Source organism: Stigmatopora argus, chromosome 4 (genome assembly GCF_051989625.1).
Source record: "Stigmatopora argus isolate UIUO_Sarg chromosome 4, RoL_Sarg_1.0, whole genome shotgun sequence".
Taxonomy (NCBI): Eukaryota; Metazoa; Chordata; class Actinopteri; order Syngnathiformes; family Syngnathidae; genus Stigmatopora; species Stigmatopora argus.
The window spans coordinates 1,171,110-1,197,918 of record NC_135390.1 but is presented as its reverse complement, the minus strand read 5'-3'; the positions used below and the strand labels follow the sequence as shown (position 1 = coordinate 1,197,918).

The 26,809-nt window shown below is 41.2% G+C and overlaps 1 protein-coding gene across 8 annotated transcripts in view; it reads right to left on the bottom strand.

Moving 5' to 3' along the window:
- taf2 (TAF2 RNA polymerase II, TATA box binding protein (TBP)-associated factor) overlaps window positions 1-26,809 on the bottom strand; it is a 204,984-nt gene that overhangs the window by 80,420 nt on the left and 97,755 nt on the right. For all 8 annotated transcript variants that reach the window (XM_077599563.1, XM_077599565.1, XM_077599564.1 and 5 more), the window contains 2 exons: window positions 24,007-24,117; window positions 5,293-5,486 (listed from right to left, as the gene is read on the bottom strand). In XM_077599563.1, the coding sequence (XP_077455689.1) occupies window positions 5,293-5,486; window positions 24,007-24,117 (305 nt within the window). The remainder of the gene's footprint in view (window positions 1-5,292; window positions 5,487-24,006; window positions 24,118-26,809) is intronic.

The window sequence follows — 26,809 nt, the reverse complement described above, 5'->3', positions numbered from 1 at the left end:
TATATATATATATATATATATATATACACACACACACATATACATACAGTGGTACCTCGTCATACAACCGCTCGTCATACAAAATGCTCGTCTTACGGGGGAAATTTCGATCGAATAATTCGCCCGTGATGCGGTCAAAATTTCGTGATGCGACCAAGCCAGGTGGCCATGGCATTTTTTTTTGCATATCTTTCGTGTATAACAATATCTACGAGCACGGAACGATTAATTCAGACGAGTTTCTCATAGGACCAGGAAACGCACAACGCGCGGGCAAAAAAGAGGGCTTTCTGGGTAATGAAGTATACTCGTGCACACAACACCCATAGGCAATGGCAACCTTTCTCAGAATAAAACTTCATTACCCACAATCAATAGGTGGGAGCTCAACTATTGTATTTCTTGTTATTCTTTCTAAGGAAAGATGCTCCCGCGATCGTTCTTTAAAGACTATTTCTTGTTGGCAAGTGGTCGTGCGTTATCCTATTGTGATGACATTTGTATGCGACATTATCGAAATATTTTGAAGGGTAGACAAAAACAAACAACTCTTGATGCGTTCGTTTTGAAGACTTCGGCGGAGCGGCCAGGTGGTGTCAACCCGTAGAACTACGTAAGGTAAAAAAGATTACAACAAATTTAGAATTTAGTTTTGTTTGAAGTTACATTAAATGTTGAGTGTCTGTATATAGTTATTCAAGTTAATTTAAATTTGTTTGTTCGTTTACGAGTGCATTGTTGCCGTGGATAAAGTGTGTGTGTGTATGTATGTATGTATGTATATATATATATATATATATATATATATATATATATATATATATATATAGGAGGGCAGATGTCCTTTATGTTTTCACTGCACTATGCTTCGTCTATAAAAGATGCCAAGTTGTGCAATTAAGTAGGTCCTCACTCTTGTCTTTTTCAACACAGGTCTTTTTCCCCTGGCAAGTTTAGATTGACGCCAGTCACTCACACACACAAATATGGCCAATCAAATAGTAAGAAATATTACCATTTTTACGGCCGTAGATTCGCAATATGGTGCTTGCGGAGCAGCCAGCATTCAACGCTTCTCCTATCGGCTCCCGGTTCCGCGACGCCAATTATTGGAGTTTGAACAAATACGTTTTGGTTCCAGACAGGAGGCAAGACCTACTTGATTGCACAACTCGGTGTATTTTATAGACGGAGCACAGTACACAACAATACCATCGGACATCCATTGCTCCCAAGCCGTTTGCAACTTTGTTTTGAATGCTCCGTTTATGGCAATGCTGTTGTAGTTCCTTCGTCAAGCCTCGCCGGAATTACGGCAAGCTCGTACTTCATATGCCAGACTTGCCGGTTGTCCACATTTTCACTATATATATATAGCGAGTCAGCAGGAAAAGCACCTGGACAATCAAGCGGTAACCATCATACAGCGACATCTACAGAATCTTGAATTTAGTGCATACAAAAGGCTGATTGAGTGGCCTGTCTACTTTGGGGAAAATTTTACTTTTAAGTGTGCCCTATAGGTGTGAGAATACGGTATATATATCGATATATACATATATATCTATGCTCCCTCTTAACCGCACGGCAGTTCAGTCATTCTACGTAGCATGCGAGAATTTTGCTAATGCGCGCAAGACATGCACCTGCACACACATTGTAAGTAAAGCTGGGCGATATGACAGAAATTATCACGATAAAAAAAATATCAGTCTATCGATAAATATCATGAGAACTATCACGATAACTATCACGTCTTTTTTGTTTCAAATTTGACCCTTCAAACTTGTGAATAAGTAAATAAATTATTTTCTTCCTTATTCAAATATGAAAGTAACTATGTTACCTTACTTTACAAGGAAAGAAAATATGAAATATGATTTTAGTATTTCTGTTGTTGTGTTGTGCAATTAAGATAAGACAAATCCCTCTTTACACTATGAAAAGTAAAGAATAAAACCTGTATAAATTTTGACAGGCGTCTGTATTTTTATCAATTGCCTTCAAACCAAAAGTTGCCTAGCAATATGAAATAAATAAAATAATCAACTGAAGACATCATCACCACTGGCAGGCAGACTGTTTTCAGCCTCACAAAAAGAAACTGAGTAAATTTACCTCACATCTGGCCATTTACAAAAAAATAAAATAAAAAGTTGGGTGAACTTAACCCAAGATAAGAAGTTTTAGATTTTTGCTACATTTTCAGAACATTTAGATAAAACAGGAAAACATCTTGATATCAATAAGAAAAATATTACAGGCCGTCCTCAAATGAGGACAGTGGTTTAAGAACATTTTCAATTAGGCTGCTCTTTTCGCACAGGTATTTACGAGGCATTTAAAAATTAAAAAAGAAAACACCAGGGAGAATTTACTTGGATCATTTAGTGCAGGGGTCACCAAACTACGGCCCACGGGCCGGATATGGCCCGTCGGCACATTTGGACCGGCCCTCTGAACAATACCAGAGACGCTATCGGATTTTTTTTTCAAATTTTGGCCTTGAAGACTGGGACGTTTTAATCTTGTGTTTGGTTCATTGCACCCCTGCTGAGCCCACAAATCATCCCGGTGAAGCGGGGCTTCGCATTGCTTCTTTGGTGACACGCGCGGGGAGAGTGTTTCCCTTTGATGCACGCGGGCACGTCCACCGTTGCATGCGCGAGCACAGTGTTAGCGAGACATCTGGATGATCGTAGGTGAGGGCGAAGCCCTGGGACCATCGCTATTGCGATGCTATTCAAGCATATAAAAACTGTGCAACCTGAACCTGTTTGAGAACGGAATAATGGCGAAAAAGTTAGTTAAGAGAAAAATTGATTCAGAATGCAGGGTATTTAACCTGCAGTGGACAAACGATTATTTTTTAGTTCAATGCAAAGAAAAGGCTGTTTGTCTCATCTGTCAAGAGACGGTGGCAGTTTTCAAAGAATACAATCTTCGCCGACACTATGAATCCCGTCACAAAGACAAGTACGATAGCTTGCAAGGCCAAATACGAGCAGACAAACTCTCAAAGCGAAAAAATGGACTACTATCTCAGCAGAATACATTTGTAAGTCAAGCTCAGCTGAACCAGGCATCCGTTCGGGCCAGCTTTCGGGTTGCTAAACTGATAGCAAGCAGCGGTAAGCCTTTCACTGACGGAGAGTTTGTTAAGAAATGTATGGATGCTGTCGCGGAGGAGGTGTGTCCCGAGAAGAAAGATGCATTTAATGCCGTAAGTCTGTCGGCGAGTACAATGACCAGACGCGTTGATGAAATCGGGAGTAATGTATATGCCTGGCTGCAGCAGAAGACGAAAGAATTTGACTTTTTTTCATTAGCACTGGATGAAAGCACGGACGTGCAAGACACAGCGCAACTGCTTATTTTTATTCGTGGAGTTAGCGCAAACTTTGAGATATGCGAGGAGCTGGCAGCCCTCCAAAGTCTCAAAGGGACTACAACGGGAGAGGATATTTTTGACAAAGTGTGCCAAACCATGGAGAAGTTGGACCTGGACTGGTCAAAGCTAGCTAGCATCACGACTGACGGGGCTCCTAGCATGGTGGGCAAAACTCGCGGTCTAATGGGACGCATGAACCGGGAGTTGGAAAAAAAGGGGTCTCACCGCCCCGCTACAAGTCCACTGCCTAATTCACCAGCAAGCACTGTGCTGCAAAGTGTTGACGTGGGATTCTGTAATGAAGGTTGTGGTGTCGTGCATAAACTTCAGAGCAAAGGGAGAAGATTGTGCATGGCACAACAGAAAGTTAATGTTCCATGGCTTTTTTTTCTATGAAGAACCCAGAGAGTTATTTAGTTATTATTTATTTCATCAATAGTGTTATTTATTTCCTGTTTTTTCTGTGAAGAACTCAGAGAGGGTTATTTAGTTACTATTTATTTCATTAATAGTGTTATTATTTGTTTCCTGACTTTTTTCTGTAAATAACCTGGAAAGGGTTATTTGGTTATGTGTGGCTTTCTGGAAAACAATACATTTTTTAAGCTCCCCTACGATCGTCACACTTTTTCTGTTACAAACTGACACCGGCCCCCCATCAGAGAAGGTTAAAGTTATGTGGCCCTCACAGGAAAAAGTTTAGGGACCCCCGACTTAGTGTATCGGCACTGTGTTGTCCTGCATCTCATAATTGCTTATTTTGGCCGTGTTGTTGTCTTTTTGCGTTCATGCTCCGTGTTAGCCTCTATTGCTAAATACACATTTCCTCGTCATCCTCTTCTTCTCCTGAGTGTTGGTCTGGAACTAGCGTTCATTTCGCAACACCAACCGCATTCTCTGTGGTGGTCGGGGGTGTAATTACAGTTTAAAATAAGTTTTTAATATCATCTTTGCCCCAAAATATTTCACGATAATTATCATTATCGTTTTATCGCCAGCTCTAATTGTAAGCATTTCTCCATGCGTTCAATGTTAAATGATGTGTGTGTGTACAGTGCACACACGCCAGCAAGCATAATCTGCATGATCGCAAAGCGGCTAATTATCCTGAGTTGTGATCGTGAATGTGTCTCCCAAATCGTTTCTTCGGAAGCTAACCCATAGTTTTTTTTCTCTTGTGAGCGAATTGATTTTAACTTGTAAATCCACAATTGCAAATCCAAAAAATGCAATTTGCTTCTTGATGCTTCTTGGGATGGTAATGTGGGACTACAGCCATGGCCGCTTGGACTTAATGGTTAGTGGGTAGACATAGCTATTAAAATCTGAAGTTGATTTTTCGATTTTTTAACGGATATTCAATAACCCTAAAAGGCTAAACATGCAGTTCATCACAAAAAGAAGACGTTTTGTTTTAAACTTAGCAAGTTAAACACTGATTTTCTTTTAGAAACGTGCAAAAGATTTCATAGCAGGAATTGAAATATATTGCAATAATTGTTCAAGAATTGCGTTTACATCCAAAATTAAAATTGATTTATTTACTTGAGACAAATTATTTTTGGCACAAAAATTCATTTTTTATAGGCCCTGGTTGTGTAGCTATCGAGCAGTCTGTGGACGTCCTCTGCTGTCATTTCTGAGAAGTCTTGACTATGGTGTAAATCCCTCACACGGCAATCACGCAAATGTAGACTTAACCAATGAAGGACAGAGTGAGAAAGTTAGAAACAGTGACATCCAAGAAGTACTTGAAATATTAGCCGAGGTGTGGCTAATATTTTGGCACTCCGTTACCATAATGTCGATTTTTTTCTCTTACAAGCCATGCATTCATTCATTAGTGTATTAATTGCTTTTCAAGATACAAATCACAGACAAACAATACACTTACAATATACCTGATAGTGATAGTGCTTCTGTAGCTCGGCAAAAGTTTTTCCATGTTCAGGAGTCTGGTTATCTCTTCCAAAATTAGACGGACATCAGCATTTAAATTGTCCACTGTGCGCATCTCATTGTTGATGCTGATGGCTGGGGTCAAAGAGTTGGTCAATGCTTCGAGCAGATCAGCGCGGTAGTAATTATCAGAGAACTGGAGACAGAAAATGCATGTATCATTAGGATTAAAAATAAAATCACATACAGTGGTACCTCGAAATACGAGCACCCCGACATACGAGCAATTTGAGATGCAAGTAAAATTTCAAGCAAATAATTATCTCGAGATACAAAACAAATTTCGATATAAGAGCAGACAGCAGACGCTCATAAGAACATCATGGGCATTGTCTCTCTCCCCGCAACTCCCTCGTGTAATGTTGCATTTTTTCAGTGTTTTTTTCCCATTAGTCATTGCGAGGCGATTGCTAATATGAGAGTTATATATGCTACTTCTCGTTGGCAAGTGGTCGTGCGTTATCCTATTGTGAGGACATTTGTGTACATCATTTTGGGATTATTTTGAAGGGAATACAAAAGCAAACATCTAGTTTGCATGTGAAAGTCTGTGTGGAGGCGGGGCAAAAAGAGCCAACCCGGGAGAAGAAAGGTATCAAAATGTCAAACAAAATTAGAATTAAGTTTAGTGTTAGGTTCGATTATACTTATTTTTGAGTGTGTTTGCATCGTAATCCAAGTTCATTTAAATTTGTTTGTTACGTTACGAGGGCTTTGCCCGGCAAAAAGCCCCCCCACACCCCCTTTCTCTGTCCGTCTCTCTCTCCCTCTCCCCCCTTCGAAATCCGTATAATTTTAGTACTATTAAACACATTTTAGTAATATTAAACCACTAGTTATGTGTTACTTTGTTAATAGATGGCGAATTAGAACAAATAAAACTTTTTTCCAATCCAATATCCTGTTTTTGGTGTTTTTTCAGAGGGTTGGAACAAATTAATTTGTTTTTAGTTCATTTCAATGGGAAACGTTCGTTTGAGTTACGAGAATATCGACATACGAGCTCAGTCCCGGAACGAATTAAGCTCATATCTCGAGGTACCACTGTACTGGAATACAAATCGTTACATTTGTGGCCTGCTTTGAACTCTGCAGGTTATAGACCAGTAAGGAAAACCTGTGGATTTCTACAGAAAAGTGAGCTGCAAGTAATTTGGTCCAAATATCCAATTATCCAATGTTTGATTTATATATATGGGGCCAAATAAGTATTTGGTCAGGCACCAATTGTTCTCCTACGAAAAGTGAGGCCCAAAATTTTAACATAGGTCTACCTTAGCTATAGAGGGTAGTACCTATGTTCTAAAGTGAAAATCAATGCATCCGCGACAATATTTTCAAAATAAAATATTGTCGCGGATGCATTGATTCTCACTTTAGAACATAGCTACTACCCTCTACTGGGTTCTCATTTCATCGCTCTCTTTCTATCTCATATAATGACAATAAAATCATTCAATTTAACTCAATTGGCTGTCTCACAACAACCACTATCCATGTTTCAAGATTCTCTCTTACATACCTGTCCACCTCGGCTACATGCTCCCCTTATTAATGATGGCAATTCCCCTTATTAAGTGATTAAGAACCGTACTAATGCAACGCGGCACAAATTTTCTTTCTCTCTCTCAAACACACACAGGGCACACGTAAAAGCCTAAAATGCACTACTAAGTGGACGGCTTTCTGCCCTGGTGGAACGGGCTCTTACCGCCATCTGGCGGAGAAACACGGGTATTATGTCTCCCAGTATAACGGCCGCGGAGGGAACTATTTCAGGGGTGCAGGGCACATTTCATATGCTTTATTTATTTTAAGAAATTAATAAATCATTTCCTTATAATTTTCTCTAATTTTTGTGTTTCCTCACATCTTTCAAACTAAATTTGGACACTGACCAATTTTAAAGGATTTAGTTGGTAGTTGTGTGAGGACCGTGGAACAAATTAGATAATTTACATATAAAGTACAAGTTTACTTACGAAATGTTCAAGTTACGACAAAGTTCTGGAACCAATTAATTTGGCAAGTAGAGGTAGGACTATATACCCTTTGTTGGCAATGATAGCCACTTTGTCTCGATCCTTCAAAGAAATAAAAATTAACGTTTTAAACCTCACACACAATGGGCAGTGTTGACGCACAAGTATGGAGATCATGAGCCAATTGCGTACTGAACCTTAGTGTTGCCAGATCACAAAGACTCCAAACCAATCACCCCAATATAACCCACTGAGTTTGGCGAGATGTTCGTCCAACACCGCCTACACACCTATCCATGCACACATTAACTCGTGCATTTCATACGGCATATATAAAATAAACTATATTGTGGAACCAATTTTAAGAAGATGCTATTTTTGTGTGCTGCAAAAAACACAAGACCAGCCTCTTCTAATTTCAAATTCTTTCAATCTCTCACTTAGCTGAATTTTAGGTTCATTAGAAATAATCTAACTTCTTGATCAGCAAAACTGTATTTTGACACAATGATCATATCACACATGAATTACTGCCAACAAGTTGGTGATCGGCCTGCAAGTCAACACTAAAACTAATTGAAACCCTTTAGAAGCAAGCTCTGAAAGTATTGGACAGAAAACCAAAAGCATACCATCACAGTCATATTAAAACACAAACGGCAGAACTGTGACAATACTGTTAAATATCCTGATGCCATCTTAGTTTATAAAATCTTTCATCATAGCTCCTGCTCCACTACAAGAATTTGTAGGAAAAAAATCAAATTTATCAACAAGAGCTGGTTCTACAGGATTAATTGAATGAGCAAAACTCAAACAGGATGTAATTTATTGAGCGCTACTAAAACGTTAAAAGCAGAACCATTACCGCCTCATTCCTATGCACAAGCAGCTAAACTGATAGCATTAACAGAGGTGTATAACTTAATGCAAAACGAGGTTAATTTTTTTTACCAACGGTTAATGTTTGCTTGCGTGTGTGTTTTCAATGTGTCACATTTCTGCCCATTATTGCATTATTGGCAAACAGGGTAAATCACACCCATTGGCAAGTCAGTCACTCATGCTGACTTACTGAAGCGACAAATGGCTGCAGTTAAACTTCCAAAGCAGCCAAATGGACTAGTGGTTGGCGCATTGATCTCACGGTTCTGAGATCGTCTATTGAATCCTGGGTGGGTTCACATCTTCCAGTGAGTGGGGTATGAATGGTGTCCCTGGGAGTTCGTGGCTTTTCTCCGGGCACTCCAGTTTCCTCCCACAAGCCAAAATTATGCATGCTAGGCTGGTTGAACACTCTAAATTACCCCTGGTTATGAGTGTGAGTTGGTTGTCTGTTTTTGATTGGCTGGCCACCAAAATATAATCAATCGATCAGATGTCAAGGTGGAAAAGATTTGTGAATTTGGAATCAATTTCTAAAATTGGCAAAGAACCCTTTTTGGGGATGGCAGCAACAAATTATGGCAGAAATATTTTATCTAATGAAATTTTAATAAAAATGCAACGGCAGCGTCCAAATTTGAAACTTAAGATGTGGATGAACAAATGAGCTGCTCTGCGAAATTGGGATTTTGCGAGCGCTGAGGGGAAAACAAATTTGTGGAAAAGCCTCCTAGGTTGGCTGCTTGCTATATTGAGTCATAGGGAAGTCTCATGTCTCAACAAGGGGGGTGTTGGGTTGAGTGCAGCGCCACTATACAATTTTTGGGTTAATTTGTTTTCTAAACTTAAAATCTTTTGAAGGGATTGTTTGATCTGTGCTCAACATTATCCCCAGGGCAATACAAGGCGTGGTTAGTCCACAAAATCAAAATATCATTTTCAAAGACTCCGTATGTATATTATGAAATTAAATGACAGTGCCAGGATTTATTTCATATTAGTATATATTTGCTTGCAATGAAGAATATGCTTTGCTTTACTATTAAATTTACTTTGCTCAACATTATTAGTTTCATAGAATATATTTGCTTGCAGCGAAGTAAATGTTTTGCTCCTAATAACCTTAGCTAAATAAAGAGGAGCCAGAACGGACTTGACTACTGAGAACTGGAAATGTATCCTCTGCCTTTCCTACGGACGGTTCCCAAGGTTTCCCTTTGCTAAAAAAAACTTTACTCCTGGAAGTCTAAACAAAGAGAATCCAGAATTCCTTGAAGTGCTGGGAATCTGGTCTGGGAACTGCACCTGCGTCCACCAGACTCCATAAGACTTCCAGAGCTTCATCTGTTTTGACCTTTGACTATTGACTCTCACTTGCATTTTCAATCCTCCGCTTAGACCTCAGATGTGCATGTCACTAGGGTCCTTGAATTTAATAAAACAAGAGAAAAGACATGTCAGAACAAAGTTGGGAAGATCTCTCAGCGGTCGTTCTCCTTGCGAATGAAAATTCCAGAAGACTGTCTCTTCCTCTATTTGTGCGTGGATTTAGGAATGTCTACTGGTGAACCGGACAGACGGTGAGGGGGGAAAAATATTGTCTATTTATTGAACATGTTTCTTCAAAGGGGTTGAAATTTTCCAACAAATGTGTTTGGTAGACCATACAAATTGTCATTATTCACTTTGCAATGGGAATTAAACGACGAAGCTAAATTGGCTCTCAACATGGGGAAAATCTTGAGAGAAATGCATCAAATTTCGGTTAGCAGCGGGAGATTGTGCTTCCCAGCATGAAACAAATCAACCAACTGTTCCGGGAACAGGAAGTGAGACTGTTGACCCTCACCAGTTTGCTTTTAGGGCAAACAGGTCCACTGAGGATGCTATCGCCATTGCTCTACACACAGCACTGAGCCACCTGGAACACCATGGGAATTACTGAATGGATTGGATTGGATAACTTATTCATCCCGTATTTGGGAAATTTCGTTGTCACAGTAGCAAGGGGGTGAGGATGCAGAAATAGGAAAGGCATTTTAGACATAAATAGATAGGTAATAAGTGGGTTAACAAATATATATACATATATAAGCACACATACATACATATAGATGTACATGCATGCATACGGTAGGTCTTAACACAGCCATTTTTTGTTAAAGAGCCTGACAGCTGAGGGGAGGAAGGATCTGCGGAAGCGCTCCTTCCTGCAATGAGGGTGCAGCAGTCTATTGCTGAAAGAGCTTCGGAGAGACTCCACAGACTCATGCAGGGGGTGGGAGGTGCTGTCCATGATGGACATCATCCTGGTCAGCATCCTCCGCTCTCCCATTTCCTCCACAGAGTCCAAAGGACAGCCCTGGACAGAGCTGGCCCTCCTGACCAGCTTATTCGGCCTGTTCCTGTCCCTCTCCGTGCTCCCGCATCCACAACAGAGCACTGCATAAAACACTGTAGATGCCACCACAGTGTCGTAGAAAGTCCTCAGCAGTGTCCTGCACACTCCAAAGGACCGTAGACTTCTCAGTAGGTAGAGGCGGCTCTGGCCCCTTTTGTACAGGGCATCTATGTTTGTGGACCAGTCTAGTTTGTTGTTGAGGAGAACACCCAGGTACTTCAAATTCTCCATGAACCGAACACGGACTGAAGCCATGGATCGAACACAATTTAACAGCTTTGCTAACGGATTGCTAACGGATGGCCAACATCGTAGTTCGGACAGGCAGCGTCGCACGAGTTACGTGATGATTTGGAATGAACTGTCGATGCTGGTATAACAGCGAGGAGAATCAAAGGCTTGGGAGTGATGCATGTCGCGAGTTACAATGGATTGTGGATGACTGGGCTCAAGTGTCGGCCAGCACTGTTTGAGCTTTCGACAAAGCTGGAATCAAGTTCCCGGAATACACAACTCTGACTGACAGTGGAGCCTAGCGTGTTAAATGTCGAACTATTTATATCAGTGTACCTTTGACCTCAATAAAGCATTATAAAACTTAGTTTTGCTCGTGCTGTCTTAAAAAAAAAACACGCTAGTGCCGAGCCTAAAATACACTAGCAGTTAGCATAACATACGCTAGCGGATAGCATAATATACGCTAGCAGATAGCATAACATATGCTAGCGGCTAGCATAACATAGGTACGCTAGTGGCTAGCATAATATATGCTAACCTATGTCGTGCTAGCGCCTTATCGCACGAGACGTCCAATGTATTGACAAAAAGCTGAAAATATACCCGCAAATGAGACTGCGCCCTATCACAGGTGTGAAAATACGACACACGGTCGATTGGTCGCCGGTCTTTTGGTCGCCGGTCTTTTGGTCGCCGGTCTTTTAGTCGCCCGGAAGGTTATTGATAATTACCATTTAAATCGTTGCTCAAATTCCCTAAATACAAACTGTGAATTACTATTTAGTCATACTTAATGCCCTAGTAATTACTAGGCTAAAGAAAAGCTCCAAATTTCCCGGAGTTTTAATGTTTTTTGTTGGAGAACTTGTTAAGACCCTGACTGACGTAGCTTCTTAAAGGGACAACGCATGTACATACAAACTCTTATACACTCACACGTCGGCTCAGTGAAACTGCTCATGGCCATTGTTGGCTTTTATTGATGCGTAGACCGTGTTGTTTTACCTTGTTTTGTCGCCGGTCTTTTGGTCGCCCATTGTCGCGGTCCAGGCGACCAAAAGACCGCGACCAAAAGACCGGCGACCAATCGACCACACACGAAAAATACAGTATTTGGTCAATACCAAATGTACCCTTTGTTGGCAATAACGGAGGCCAAACATTTTCTGTAACTCTTCATAAGCTTTTCTCATATTGTTGCTGGTATTTTGGCTCATTCCTCCATGTAGATCTCTTCTCGAGCAGTGATGTGTTGGGGCTGTCGTTGGGCAACACAGACTTTCAACTCCTTCCACAGATTTTCTATGGGTTTGAGATCTGGACCTTGAAATGCTTCTTACGAAGCCACTCCTTTGTTGCCCTGCCTTTGTGTTTGGGATCATTGTCATGCTGAAAGACCCAGCCACGTCTCATCTTCAATGTCCTTGCTGATGGAAGATTTTCACTGAAAATCTCTCGATACATGGCCCAATTCATTCTTTCCTTTACACAGATCAGTCGTCCAGGACCCTTTGCAGAAAAACACCCCCAAAGCATAATGTTTCCACCCCCATGTTTCACAGTGGGTATGGTGTTCTTCGGATGCAATTCAGTATTTTTTCCTCCTCCAAACACGAGAACCTGTGTTTCTACCAAAAAGTTATATTTTGGTTTCATCTGACCATAACACATTCTCCCAGTCCTCTTCTGGATCATCCAAATGCTCTCTAGCGAACCGCAGACGGGCCTGGATGTGTACTGGCTTCAGCAGTGGGACACGTCTGGCAGTGCAGGATTTGAGTCCCTGGCGGCGCATTGTGTTACTGATAGTAGCCTTTGTAACTGTGGTCCCAGCTCTCTGTAGGTCATTCACTAGTTCTCCTCGTGTGGTTCTGGAATTTTTGCTCACCATTCTTGTTATCATTTTGACGTGAGATCTTGCATGGAGCCCCAAATCAAGGGAGATGGTCAGTGGTGTTGTGTGTCTTCCATTTTCTAATAATTGCTCCCACAGTTGATTTCTTTACACCAACCGTTTTACCAATTGCAGTCTTCCCAGCCGGGTGCAGGTCTACAATTTTGTCTCTGGTGTCCTTCGACAGCTCTTTGGTCTTGGCCATAGTGGAATTTGGAGTGTGGGAGACTGTGGTTGTGGACAGGTGTCTTTTATACCGATGAGTTAAAACAGATGCTATTAATACAGGTAACGAGTGGAGACCTCGTTAGACCTTGTTAGAAGTTAGACCTCTTTGACAGCCAGAAATCTTGTTTGTTTGTAGGTGACGAAATCCTTATTTTCCACTCTAATTTGGAAATAGCCGTCAATGGCAGTCAATGGCAGCAGCCGATGTGTTAAATGAGTGCTCTTATTGATAGGCAGCAGCCAATGTGTTAAATGAGTGCTCGTATCGATAATTTTGATATTTCAACATTTCTGCATTGCAAGTTAGTGATACTAGCTATTTAGATATTAAACTCACTCCCTCTCTCGCTCATGATTATAATTTTGAGAGCTGGTTTCAACAGTAAACTCTCTGTCATAATTTGACAGCGAGCAAACCCGACGACCAAACGTCCGTTCTACCAAACGTCCGGTCGACCAAACGTCCGAGGACCAATACGTCTTTCGACGAAACGTCCGGTCACGACTAAATACTTATTTGCCCCACTGTATAAGGTCAGAACGGAGTTGGGAAGCTGTTTCAACGGTTGTCCCAGACGAATGTCTTTTCCTCTTAATTTGTGCATGAACTTGGAATGCATAATAGCGAACGTGACAGTAGAGTTGCTTTACCAATGTCCATTTCCAACACCTCGCTGTCCTCCCATTAGCTAGAAGGAGTCCCCATGATGCTGGAATCTCGATTAGCGCTGCGGCATAGTGGGTATCGGGAGCGACAGGGGAGAATGATGACAGCCTGAGCCATCCCGGTCAGTGTAGCAGCCACCGGTGGAGTATGAGCGTGACTGTCTGACCACAAAACCCATTTCCGGGGACGTTTTCATTTCTGGTAAGTTCTGATTTGTTTGCCTTTGACCCTCGTTCGTCACGGAGTTGTTTTTGAATTTTTTTTGGAGTGTGCATAATAAAATTTTAAGTTATGTAGTGTTTTTATGCTTGTGTATACGTATGTTTACTCACCTGCGATTCACAATTCCACTCTATTGTAGAATATCTATGCATTTGTTATTTCATTTTAATGTCGTAATACTTTTTTTGCATATTTACATTTACGTACATATTTCATACAAAATTGATATATACTTATCATTCTTAAGAATTTTAGGGGGTAATAGTAGATCGAATAATGCTAACTCAAAGACAAATATTTCCATTCATAAAAGATGGTCACAACCGGGAGAACCTTGATAAATCCACTTTCATGAAGTTTAGGACAACTGACGATAACACCGCCAGTTGCTAAGCAAAATGATATATCAATGTATACGTTTGTGTGAAACAGTAGTTCACAACAACATCAAAAATTACAATAGAGCCTTTCGCACTTCAGGGTCCCGAGCCCCAACAATTCTATATACTATCAATACCGGATAAAGAAAGTGTTTGGTAGCGTGGTGGCATGATGCTCCTACTAGTACATTTGTTGGCGCAAGGGCTGATGGGTATGGAACTGCTACAATTGTAAATAGTGGTGCATGAAGCTATGTTGCGTGTGTGTTGCTACAGTGCAACTAGTGCTCGCAGACACTTTAGCCACGTAACTCATGCGTCGCTGCCTGTCATCCTTTGGATGTAAATATATTTGCCATCCGACACCTATCGCTGCCAAGCCATTCGTAACACTGCTTCACCTGACTGCTCTTTCGTGTTCGATCCATGGCTTGAGTACATCTTCCAAGCTTTCACACCCACATGCTGTTATGATTCACGTCAGACCTTTCCTCTGTACTGTCATCCTTCACAACTTTGCTGCTTCAACATTCGCAGCTTCAGTATATTGTGTTTTGTTTTATATGAAGTATATAGAAAGTTCTTAAGAAAACGCCAAAATTCACACTGAAACTCACAAGCAGAAGACAGGGGATAAAAAAATGGCGGAAGTCAGGGCCTCGGGCACGCAGTTTGCAACAACAGCTCCAGGAGATTGATGACAACATGGTCAGAGCAATTGAACTTTGCAATCATCTTGACAGTGTCATGTATTTGTACAAAAAAATATTTGTACAAGAAAAGAAACGGTGGCCACCATGTTCCTCGTGCGCCGAAACCCTCTCGCAGAAAGAATTTAGCTTTTGCCATTTCATTTTAATTTTTTTGTATTTAAGAAACTTTTTGGGGATTGAATGAATTACAAACATATGTTCTGCACATAATAAGGCCCAAAAACTAAAGAGATTACTTCAATGAAAAAAAACATTTTCAATTACAAATGCAGTGTTAATATCATATATGTTTTTGTATTTAAAAACCTTTTTGACTTTTAGTGAAGTTTGAGTTTAGAGTTTGATTTATTTAATAAAGGGACAGTACATATACATATTCATGTTAATGAACATATACAATTGTGGCCAAACGTTTTGATAATGTCACAAATACTACATTTTCACAAAGTCTGTTCCTTGAGCATTTTTAGGTGGCAGATGTTGGTATGATTATGGTATGACATACAATTATAATAATAATAATAATCGGACATAGGCCCTGTCGTCATTATCACAACACAAAAGCCTACTTGTCATCACACGCAGAAACTGCGTGTGACGAAATTGATGGTGCTTCTCCATAAGCTACGTTTAATCGGCAAAAGACCTAATAAGTGTAAGTTACGGACTTGTAATTTGTCATTGAAGCATTTGAGTGCCCCGACATCCTCCGCTCTCCCACTTCCTCCACAGAGTCGAAAGGACAGCCCAGAACAGAGCTGGCCCTCCTTACCAGCTTATTCAGCCTGTTCCTGTCCCTCTCCGGCCTCCCGCATCCCCAACAGACCACTGCATAAAACACTGTAGATGCAACCACAGTATTGTGAAAGGTCCTCAGCAGTGTCCTGCGTACTCCAAAGGACCGTAGTGTCCTCAGTAGGTAGAGGCGGCTCTGGCCCCTTTTATACAGGGCATCTATTTTTGTGAACCTGTCTAGTTTGTTGTTGAGGTGAACACCCAGGTACTTAAAATTCTCCACGATTTCAATGTCTGTACCCTGGATAATCACCGGAGTGGTCTGTTGAGGATTCCTCCGAAAATCGATGACCATTTCCTTTGTCTTACTGGTGTTGATGTAGAGGTGGTTTTGCCTACACCAGTCAACAAAGGCTGTGATGACTCCCCTGTACTCTAGGTCGTTCCCGTCCATCTCTCGTCCAACAATAGCGGTGTCGTCAGAGAACTTCTGGAGGTGTTAGGTGTATGTATTATGTTTGAAGTCTGATGTGTAGAGGGAGAAGAGGAGTGGGGAGAGCACCGTGCCTTGCGGGGCCCCCATGCTGCAAGCTACCACATCAGACGTAAAGTCCTGAAGTCTCACATAGTGTGGTCTGTCAGTGAGGAAGTTTATGATCCATGCGGCTAGGTGGTTCCTTACTCCAGCCTCTTCCAGTTTCCCTCTTAGTAGGACCAGCTGAATGGTGTTGAACGCACTGGAGAAATAAAAAAACATCATTCTCACCGTGCTTCCAGTGTTCTCCAGGTGTGAAAGAGACCTGTGCATCAGGTAGGTGGTAGCATCTTCCACACCAATGCCTGGACGATAGGCGAACTGCAGAGGGCCCAGCTCTGCATTCATCAGGGGGCTGAGGTGATTGAGAATGATTCTCTCCAAAGTCTTGATTAGGTGAGGTTAATGCTACTGGCCTGAAGTGGTTTGGCTCCCTGGGGTTTGCAGTCTTTGTAACTGGAACCACACAGAAGACCTTCTGCAGACTGAGGCTGAGGTTCAAAATATGCAGAGTCACTTTGACAAGCTGATCCGCAGTCTCTCAGTAGTCTGGAGCTGTGGCCGTCTGGACCGGTAGCCTTCCTTGCCTCGATCTTCTTTAGCCGTTTTATCACCTGATGAACAGTAATGCAGAGACCGGTGGAAGAGGGGGAGGAAGAGGAGGAGGAGAAAGAGGGGAGAGAGTTGCATCTGGTCTGGGGGGTCAGGGGAGTGGGGGGCAGAACTGAATCGGTTAAAGAACTGATTCAGTTCATTGGCCCACTCCCTGTCTCCAGACTCCGGGTCTCTGTCACTGTTGCCTCCATGGCCCGAAATGGTCCTCAAGCTCCTCCAGACCTCTTTGGTGTTGCCTCTCTGGAGTTGGTTTTCTAGCTTCCTCCTGTAGATGGTCTTTCCCTTCCTTATTTCTCTCTTCAGCTCCTTCTGGACCATTTTCAGACTCTCTTTCTCCCCAAACCTAAAAGCCCTCTTCTTCATGTTCAGGAGGGCCCTTAGATCCCTGGGGACCCACAGCTTATTATTGTAGAAACAACGTACCTTCTTGGAGGGTACAGTGTTCTCAACACAGAAGTTAATATAATCTGTGAAGCAGTGGGTCAAGCTGTCAATGTCTCTCCCATGTGAATTGCAAAGCACCTCCCAGTCAGTGGTCTCAAAAACGTCCCTCAGTACCATGCTGGTCTCCTCGGTCCATCTTTGTACGATCCTCGTGGTAGGTTTTATTTTCCTCACCATAGGGATGTAGGTGGGGATCAGATGGATCAGGTTGTGGTCTGAGCGGCCCAGTGGGAGCAGGGGGACTGAGCTGTATGCCTCCTTTGTGTTGGCATACACCAGGTCCAGAGTTTTTTGTTCCCTGGTGTGGCACTTCACATACTGAGTGAAGGTGGGGAGAGCAGAAGCCAAGGAAGCATGGTTAAAATCACCGGAGATAAGAAGAGACTGGGGGTGTGACGTCTGCAGCCGCGACACAGTATCGTGAAGCAGCTCGCGAGCGACTGCCGCATCGACGGAAGGAGGTATATACGCAGTTATTACGATAACGTGCGAGAACTCCCGGGGGGATGTAAAACTAGCTAGTCCCCCACCTTTCTTCCTACCGCTCTCCTCAGCATTTCTGTCTGCCCTCACCAGCTGAAAACCATCCAAGGAGACGAGAGAGTCTGGTGTTAGTTCATTCAGCCAGGTCTCCGTGAAGCACATAATACAGATTTTCCGATCTTGTTGTTGTAGTTTGGTAAGCGCCGTTAGCTCTTCCATCTTATTGGGGAGAGAACTTACGTTCCCCATAATAATAGATGGGATGCTGGGTCTGAAGCGTCTATTTCTCTCCTGACATTTTCGTCCAGCTCTGCATTCTCTTCTCTTCCTCTTTAACTCGGCGGGGAGGTCCAGGGGCATGACAGGTGTTGCGTAGCGCTAACAGCTGATCCTTTGTGTAAAACAGCAGAGGCATGGCTGAATGGGTCAAAAATGTAATGTCCAGAATTTGCAAAGATAAACTAAACTAATAGATCAAAGACTGCTTCTCGCACGACTTGAGTCTTGAAGTAGAGTCTTGAAAGTAAAGTTGTAAAACATTAAAGTATGTAGTATAAAAAATAAAGTAAAGTAACAAAATCTTAAGAGACAATAAAACGTACAAATAAAGGATAAAAAAGCTGTGAAAACACTGAATACGAGTGAGGGTTTAGGGAGCTACTGCAACTGGCTGCCGCTTGAACGGCGCCTATGATAATATTTAACATATAAAAGCATGCAATAAGTGAAAAACATGAGTAGTGTACGCGTGACTGAGCTGGCTTGCCAATACGTATGGAGAAGCAGGAAGTTCGCCTTGAACGCCGCGGTGAATACATTAACCTCTTTGCCTTGATTGTTGCACAAGAAGGTTTAAATTTAGTGTAACGAAAAATTAAAACTTTTTAAGTGTGTATAGGAATCAAAGTTCATATAAGTTACATTTAAAGTTTATGTTACATTACGAGCACATCCGTCATGTCTCTCTCTGTCCTCTCCCTCTCTCTCCCATCCGCGAACTCCCCGTTGTATTGAAGAATGTCTAATTTTTTTGTTAAACATCACAACCACTAGTTATTTATTACTCTGTCAGTAGATGGTGAATTACAACCAATAAAAATGATTTTTCCATTGTCATTTCCTGTTTTTTTGGTGTTTTTTCAGAGGGGGGAACAAATTAATTTGTATTTAGTTCATTTCTATGGGAACCGTTGATTTGAGATACGAGTAAATCAACATACGAGCTCAGTCCCGGCACGCATTAAGCTCATATCCCAAGGATATAACTATTGACAATTACATGCAATAGGTCAATATTTGCAGTGTTGACCCTTCCTTTTTAAGACCTCTGCAATTCTCCTTGAGATGCTGTCGATCAACTTCTGAACCAAATCCTGACTGATGGCCATCTATTCTTGCATAATCAATGCTTGGAGGTTGTCAGAATTTGTGGGTTTCTGACTGTCTGCCTGCTTCTTGAGGATTGACCACAAGTTCCCAATGGTTAAGATTTGGAGGGTTTCCTGGCCAAGGACCCAAATCTTAATGTTTTGTTCCCTAAGCCATTTTGTCATGACCTTTTTTTGTCAGTTCTCCACCATGCTGGAAAAGGCATTCTTCATCACCAAATTGCCCTTGGATGGTTGGGAGAGAGGTTCAATTGATGCCAAACAGGCACCAGGGCTCCTAAGAAAGTCCAGCAAGCGGGAGTCTCCTGAAGTTGTTTCAGCTACGGGATCAGGCCACCACCAGTACAGAGCTTGCTCAGAAATGGCAGCAGGCAGGTGTGAGTGCATCTGCACGCTCAGAAGGTCAAGACTTTTGGAGGAAGGCCTGGTGTCAAGGAGGGCAGCAAAGTAGCCACCTCTCTCCAGGGAAAAACATCATGGACAGACTGATATTCTGCAGTAGTTACAAGGACTGAACTGCTGAGGACTGTGGTAAAGTCATTTTCTCGGATGAATGCCCCTTTCCGATTGGAAGAAGAGTTGTTTGTAGAAGACGAGGTGAGCACTAGCATCGGTCTTGTCTCATGCCAACAGTGAAGCCTTCTGAGGCCATTTATGTGTGGGGTTGCTTTTCGGTCAAGGGAGTGGGCTCTCTCACAATCTTGTCTAAAAACACAGCGATGAACAAATAATGGTACCAGAACGTCCTCAGAGCAACTTCTCCCAACCACCCAGGGGCAATTTGGTGATGAAGAATGCCTTGGTTTTAGTGTTTTCTTGCAGGCCCATGACCAACTTAATAGGCAGTCAGTCATGGGTAATATGATCATTGTGTCAAATGCAGTTTTGCTAACTAATGAGTTAGATTGTTTCTAATGAACCTAAAGTTGGACAAATTGAATTTAATTATATTTCTATTTTCTAAGAGTAATTCCTGGGTATTTAAATTATTGTACTACATCAACATACTACTCTATTTACGAAAAATCCAAGTTATGAAACAAGATCTAGAACAATTTATTTTGTAAGTTCAGATACTATCAGGTTCGCCATTAGACATTCCAAATTCACGCACAGAGGAAAATAATTTTAATTTGCAAGGAGAACGACCGCTGAGACAGCTTTTCAGCTCCATTCTGACCTTACACGTCTTTTCTGTTGCTTTATTACATTCGGTGCCTCTGATTACATGGACGTCTCAACTCTAACGGGGTGAAAACACAAGTGAGACGTCCGAGCGTGTTTATCTATGTTCATGCATGAGCCTAGTAACTGTTTAACAAAACATGTCCACAATAGTCAAAACAGATGAGGACCTAAGCAGCAGGAAGCCTCTTGGAGCCATACCAGATAGTTCCGGATGTGGCTGTCCGGGTGGCCGAGTATGCGAGAGGCTGCTTATACTTGGCGAGAGGCTGCTTATAAGAACAGCATCGCTCTGTCTTTCTCGCCGCATTTCCCTCGCGTAAAGATATCAACGAGCACCAGGCCGAACATGTTGTATGGTTTACTAGAGATAGCGACACCTCTAGAGCCAGCCCTAGTTGATCTGTTGGAATCATTTCTTTTTTACCAATTCTTGCACTGCAGGAGGAGCTTTGTGGTGGAATATTTTGTAAACTAAGGTGGCATCAGAGTGCGGCTGAGTGGTTAGCGCGTTGGCCTCACAGTTCTAGGGTCCTGGGTTCAAATCCTGGTCGGTCCACCTGTGTGGAGTTTGCATTTTATTGGGTACCCTGAATTGCCCCTAGGTATGAGTGTGAGTGTGAGTGGTTGTCTGTCTCTCGTGCCCTGCGTTCGGCTGGCCATCAATTCAGGGTGTCCCCCGCCTCGTGCCAGAAAAGTCAGCTGGGATTGGCCCCAGGATAAAGCGGTTCAGTAAATGAATGAATGAATCAAAGATGGCATCAGCATATTTAACAGTATTGTCCCAGTTCAGGTGTTTGTTTTTAAAATCTGACAGTGATGGTACATTTTTAGTTTTCTGTCCAATACTTTCAGAGCTTGCTTATAAACAGTTTCAATTGGTTTTAGTGTTGTCTTGCAGGGGGATGACCAACTTGTTAGGCAGTAAGTTATGTCTGATATGATCGTGTCAAAATAGTTTTGCTGACTCAGGAGTTATTGTTTCTAATTAACCTAAAATTGGAAGCATTTAATTTAATTCTATTCAGAGTGTGTTTTAACTGTCCTTTAAAGACAAGTTGTGAGTCATGGGTGATTCCTTGGCATTTAAATTATTGGACTACATTGATTATTTTACCTTGGACAAAAACGTTGGGGTCACTGTCTGTTGTCACCAGTCTTAGATATGTTTAAATGCAGTTGGGATCATCGGTATACATTTGGCAGGTGGCAATTAAAGGCCAACAGCCTGGCAGATCGTTTACGAAAGGCCGAAGAGCAGTGGACCTAGCTCTGCGGTACCACAAGACTTCTTTTTTTTTTTCCACGACAACGCACTCGTAAACGGAACAAACACATTTAAATTAACTTGGATTAATATATACAGACACTCAAACATATGTTTAATGTAACTTTACACAAAACTGAATTCTAATTTTGTTGTAATCTTTTGTTACCTTCGTTTTCCGGGTGGGCGGTTTGCCACGCCTCCACCCTCACGTTCGCTATCGATGGACTGTTTGCTGTTGTATTGCCTTCAAAATATTCCCAAAATGATGCACACAAATGTCCTCACAATAGGATAACGCACGACCACTTGCCAACGAGAAATAGTCTTTAAAGAACGATCGCGGGAGCTTCTTTCCTTAGAAAGAATAACAGGAAATACAATAGTTGAGCTTACCCACGTATTGATTGTGGGTAATGAAGTTTTATTCTGAGAAAGGTTGCCATTGCCTATGGGTGTTGTGTGCACGAGTATACTTCATTACCCAGAAAGCCCTATTTTTGCCCGCGCATGCGTGTTGTGCGTTTCCTGGTTTTAGGAGAAACTCGTCTGAATTAATCGTTCCGTGCTCGTAAATATTGTTATACACGAAAGATATGCAAAAAAGACCTGGCTTGGTCGCATCACGAAATTTTGATCGCAAGACGGGCGAATTATTTCGAAATTTCCGCCGTAAGACGAGAATTTTGTATGACGAGCGGTCGTATGACGAGGTACCACTGTATCTGGTGATTGATGGTGTCGGATGCCTTTTTGAGATTAATGAAAACCACACCAATGACGCTGCCTTCATCGAGTTTTGATGTTGTTTTCTAGAAACAAGCAAACCGCGGTTTCAGTAGAATGATGTTATATAAAGCCAACTTCCAACCTGTTCAGAGTGTAAGGACTGCTGTTAATGTGATCCACAATTTTCTCCACTACTATCTTTTCCAAGACTTTAGAGATGGCTGGAAGGATGCTTATTTTGCTTATTTTTGCTTTGGAGTTTTAGACCAGACACAGCTTTCTCAACCTGTGACTGCGAAACTATGTGCAGATTAAGAATAGGTCCATTGGTGTTCAGTGGTTTTGGTGAGTGATATTCTATCTGAGGGATGTCATTCGGTGTCAGTTTATAAAATACGGGCTTTCAACTCTTCAAATTGAGCCATTGGTTGGTGAGTCACAAAATGATTTATTTCTAAGAAACATTGTATTTAAGAAACAAAGATCTGGTCATCTATACAGCACCCTTAATCAAGCCATAGTGCTCTGGGCACCACAATATAAGCCAAAAGGACTCCTTGGTGGTCATTTAAATATTAGAAGCATCTTGCCAAAGTGTGACCAAATTCATCATCTATTATATAACTGAAACTTTGATTTGTTTATGCTTATCCAAGGACTGGGTAAATGTAAATTCACCGATGGCAGGACTGCTGGTACCAGGCTAAAATATCTTTAGAAGGGACCGTGTAGGAAATTGTGGTGGCGGGTAATGTTCTATTAAATTTAAACAGATGGAATGGGTTAACATACATAACCTTGAATGTATCAGTCTTAAAATATCTCTATCTCCACAAATTTCAATAACTGATTTGCAAGTATAGACCTCCATCGGCCACTAATGCAGTGGTTCTTAACATTGTTGGAGCTACCGAACCCCACCAGTTTCCTATGCGCATTCACCGAACCCTACTTTTGCGTAAAATAAAATGTGATTTTTTTTCAGATTCAAGATAAATTCCTCGCAGCACTGATTGGCCAAGCAATGTCATGTGATCATCTGCAGCCAGTGATGGTCAAGCGGGGCATGTTATCGTGTATAGACATCATGCGTAGATCTGTCTTCACCTCCGCGGCAGAGGCTTCACCGAACCCCCGAGACCGACTCACCAAAGCCCTAGGGTTCGATCGAACCTAGGTTAAGAACCACTGCTCTAATGCTTTCTATGCAAAGCTTTAGTCTCTACATAGGGAATGTGACAAGAAATGAAGTTGGCTTGTTTGGAGATTTAAATATCAACTGGCTCGACAAATCAAATCGGAGACAGTTTAAATCACTGTTTACTTCAACTTTACACAACTAAGCAAAGGTCCCACTACACTAACTACTTTTTCTGAAACATGCATAAATCTGATCTTTGAGACGATCCAAAAGATGTTCAATATGATCACAGGCCTATCAGACAATCTCATCATGTTTTCAAGAAAGCTTCCTAAAAATAGATACTTCTGCGCTAGGAAAACCATATCAGAGCAGATGAGTACCAAAAGGGGAGACAAATCTACCTCTATATTTATGTAGGAGGACTTGCACAATTCATGCCTGACAAAGTGCTGTAACTGTCTGTACGTACCTAGGATAAATTTAAGTTAAACATGGTAAATAATGGTGTTCCTTTATCTTTACCTTGTTCTTCCTGTTGTCATTGTACTTGATAAGGTCAAGAAGAAAGTTGAGGACGTCCTTGGGACAGAGGTTCTGAACATCTCTTAGCAACGCCATAGCAACAGGCATCGTCTTGCAAAGAATACAGAGAAAGAGTACATCAGGTGGTAAAACTCCGTTAAAGTCAAGAATATTGACACAGGCCTAAATCACAAAAGTCCAAAACAGAAGCAGAGTTGACATTAAAATATAAAACAAATATCAGTAAGAAAAGTTAACCACTTGAAGCCAAAATGTTAAAAAATATATCTTTTAATTGTGTTTCTGATTTAAAAAATATGCTAAATCAAGTTGAAAAAGTTAAAATACAGAATAAAATTAAGAAATAAAATAAATATGTTTTGCATGAGGCAAAATAGCGACAAGAGCCATCATGGTTTAAAGCAGAAAAACAAAATAAAACATGAGGATCATTTGATCTGGTATTTCACTGATTGGGAACAATAAACCTATTGAAAAGATGAAATCTTCTGAACTAAACTAACCTCAATGGGGAAGAGAAAATAAACTAAAAAATCCTGGGAAAATAAAATTTTTGGGGATGCACAGCTAGGATGTCTCATTCACGAAGACTCCCGATCATAAAACACATATGATCATAATTTAAAAAATGAATTAATAAAGCTGGATTTTCAGAACACTTTTCGATACGGTCCACTATTAATTAATGTATTACCATGTATTACCAAAAATGTATATTACATAAAATCTAATTGATAAATCAATTAATCATATTTAAATACAATCAAAAAAGACAAGTACTCTAAGCTTATTCTAATAACAATTAAGGAATGGATCTAATAATTACAAAACCATTTTTCCCTCAGGCTATGTTCCATAATTAACTAAATGTAATATCAAGAATTTGTATGTTTATTAAAACCAAACCATTCTCTTGTCAAAACATTTTAATATCTCTTGGGTATTTTCTGACGATTGAAACTACTTTAGAATTTTCTTTCAAACATATGTATAAAGTGGTACTTGTAATTACGAATGCTTCTATATACAAAATATTCAGGTTACGTGATATGCAAATTACTGCTGGAATACACAAAAAAAAGATTTAAATTACGAAATTACCCAAAACGTCAATACATTTTATGTATCCGTAATCTCATTTTGAAATTGTTGTGGCAATGTTGTGTCCTACTTGTCAATCTCCCTGCACTTCGCTAGCCTCCCTCTGTCTCCCAAAAACAACTGTGTTTTTTTTAGCTTTTAGAGTGCGGTTAAAGCAACTTTGTTCTTTATTTAAAATTACTAGTGTGAATGGAATTAAGACTTCGGCCTTGGTATCCACGGAAGAAAAAGAGAAGATGATAAAAAAATTGGAAAGTGGCATGTGGTTTACTGATATTGCAACAAAAACGTAACTCATCTACAAACGCTGCGTTTTCGAAGCAGAAGATAACATTTAAAGCGACTACTCCTTGGCATGGCCTCTCTGTGATTTAAAAAAAAGAGGCAGTCACTGAACAATGAGATGGAGACTTAGAGGAAGAAATTGCAGGAGATACAATGACGGATTATTGGTTAATTCTGAAAAAGCAAGTCTTCATGTTTTTGTTTTTAGTTTTTTGAGTATGGTTAAAGAAACTGTGTTCTTTGTTTAAAATTACCGTATTCTCACATCTATAATTTGCGGGTATATTTTGTTTTTTGTCAATACATTTGACACCTTGTTCGATAGGGCGCTAGCATGACACTAGGCTAGCGTATGTTATGCTATCCGCTAGCGTATGTTATGCTAGCCGCTAGCGTATGTTATGCTAGCCGCTAGCGTATGTTATGCTAGCCGCTAGCGTATGTCATGCTATCCGCTAGCGTATGTTATGCTAGCCACTAGCGTATGTTAGGCAAGGCACAGGCGTGTTTTTTTAAAGACAGCATGAGCAAAACTGAATTTGATAATGCTTTATTGAGGTCAAAGTTACACTGATATAAAGAGTTCAACGTTTAACATGCTAGGCTCCACTGTCAATCAGAGTTGTGTATTCCAGGAAATTGATTTCAGCTTTGGCGAAGGCTCGAACAGTGCACTTGAGCCCTGTCATCCACAATCCAATTGTAACTCACGACATGCATCACTCCCAACCCTTTGATTCTCCTCGCTGTTATATCGGCATCGACAATTCATTCCAAATCGTCACGTATCTTGTGCGACGCTGCCTGCCCTAACTACAATGTTGGCCATCCGTTAGCAATCCGTTAGCAAAGTTGTTAAATTGTGTTCGAGCCATGGCTTCAGTCCATTTTCCAAGCGTTCACACCCGCATTGAAATGCTGTTTCTTTATGTATTGAGAGTGTTTTTGAGGGTTAAAAGCGCTGCAAGCACACGGAAGTCAAATGCCTTGCCACTCCCCTGGGATGTTTTGAACGGATTTACTGTAATGCTTGGAATGAGCGGAGAGGCTATTTATAGGGTGAACATTAGCTGGGTTGATCGCAATAAGTAGTGTGCCAGCAAGAAATGAAACCAGTTACTCAAGCAGTCAGGGCCATACTAAAATTTAGTTTAGTGGACAGACTAAACACACCGACCGTTTGGCCGCATCGACTATTTAAGAGAAAATTTTAGACTTTTAAGTGCGGCCTATAGGTGTGAAAATACGATACTCGTACGAATGAAATGAAGACGCAGGCCCTGTTCTATCCACGACATATATTGCAATGCGATATGGCTGTAACCAACTTACTATCAGTATAATATTGAAGCAGAAGGAAGCATTAAAAGCATGTCTCCTTGACATAACATCTCTG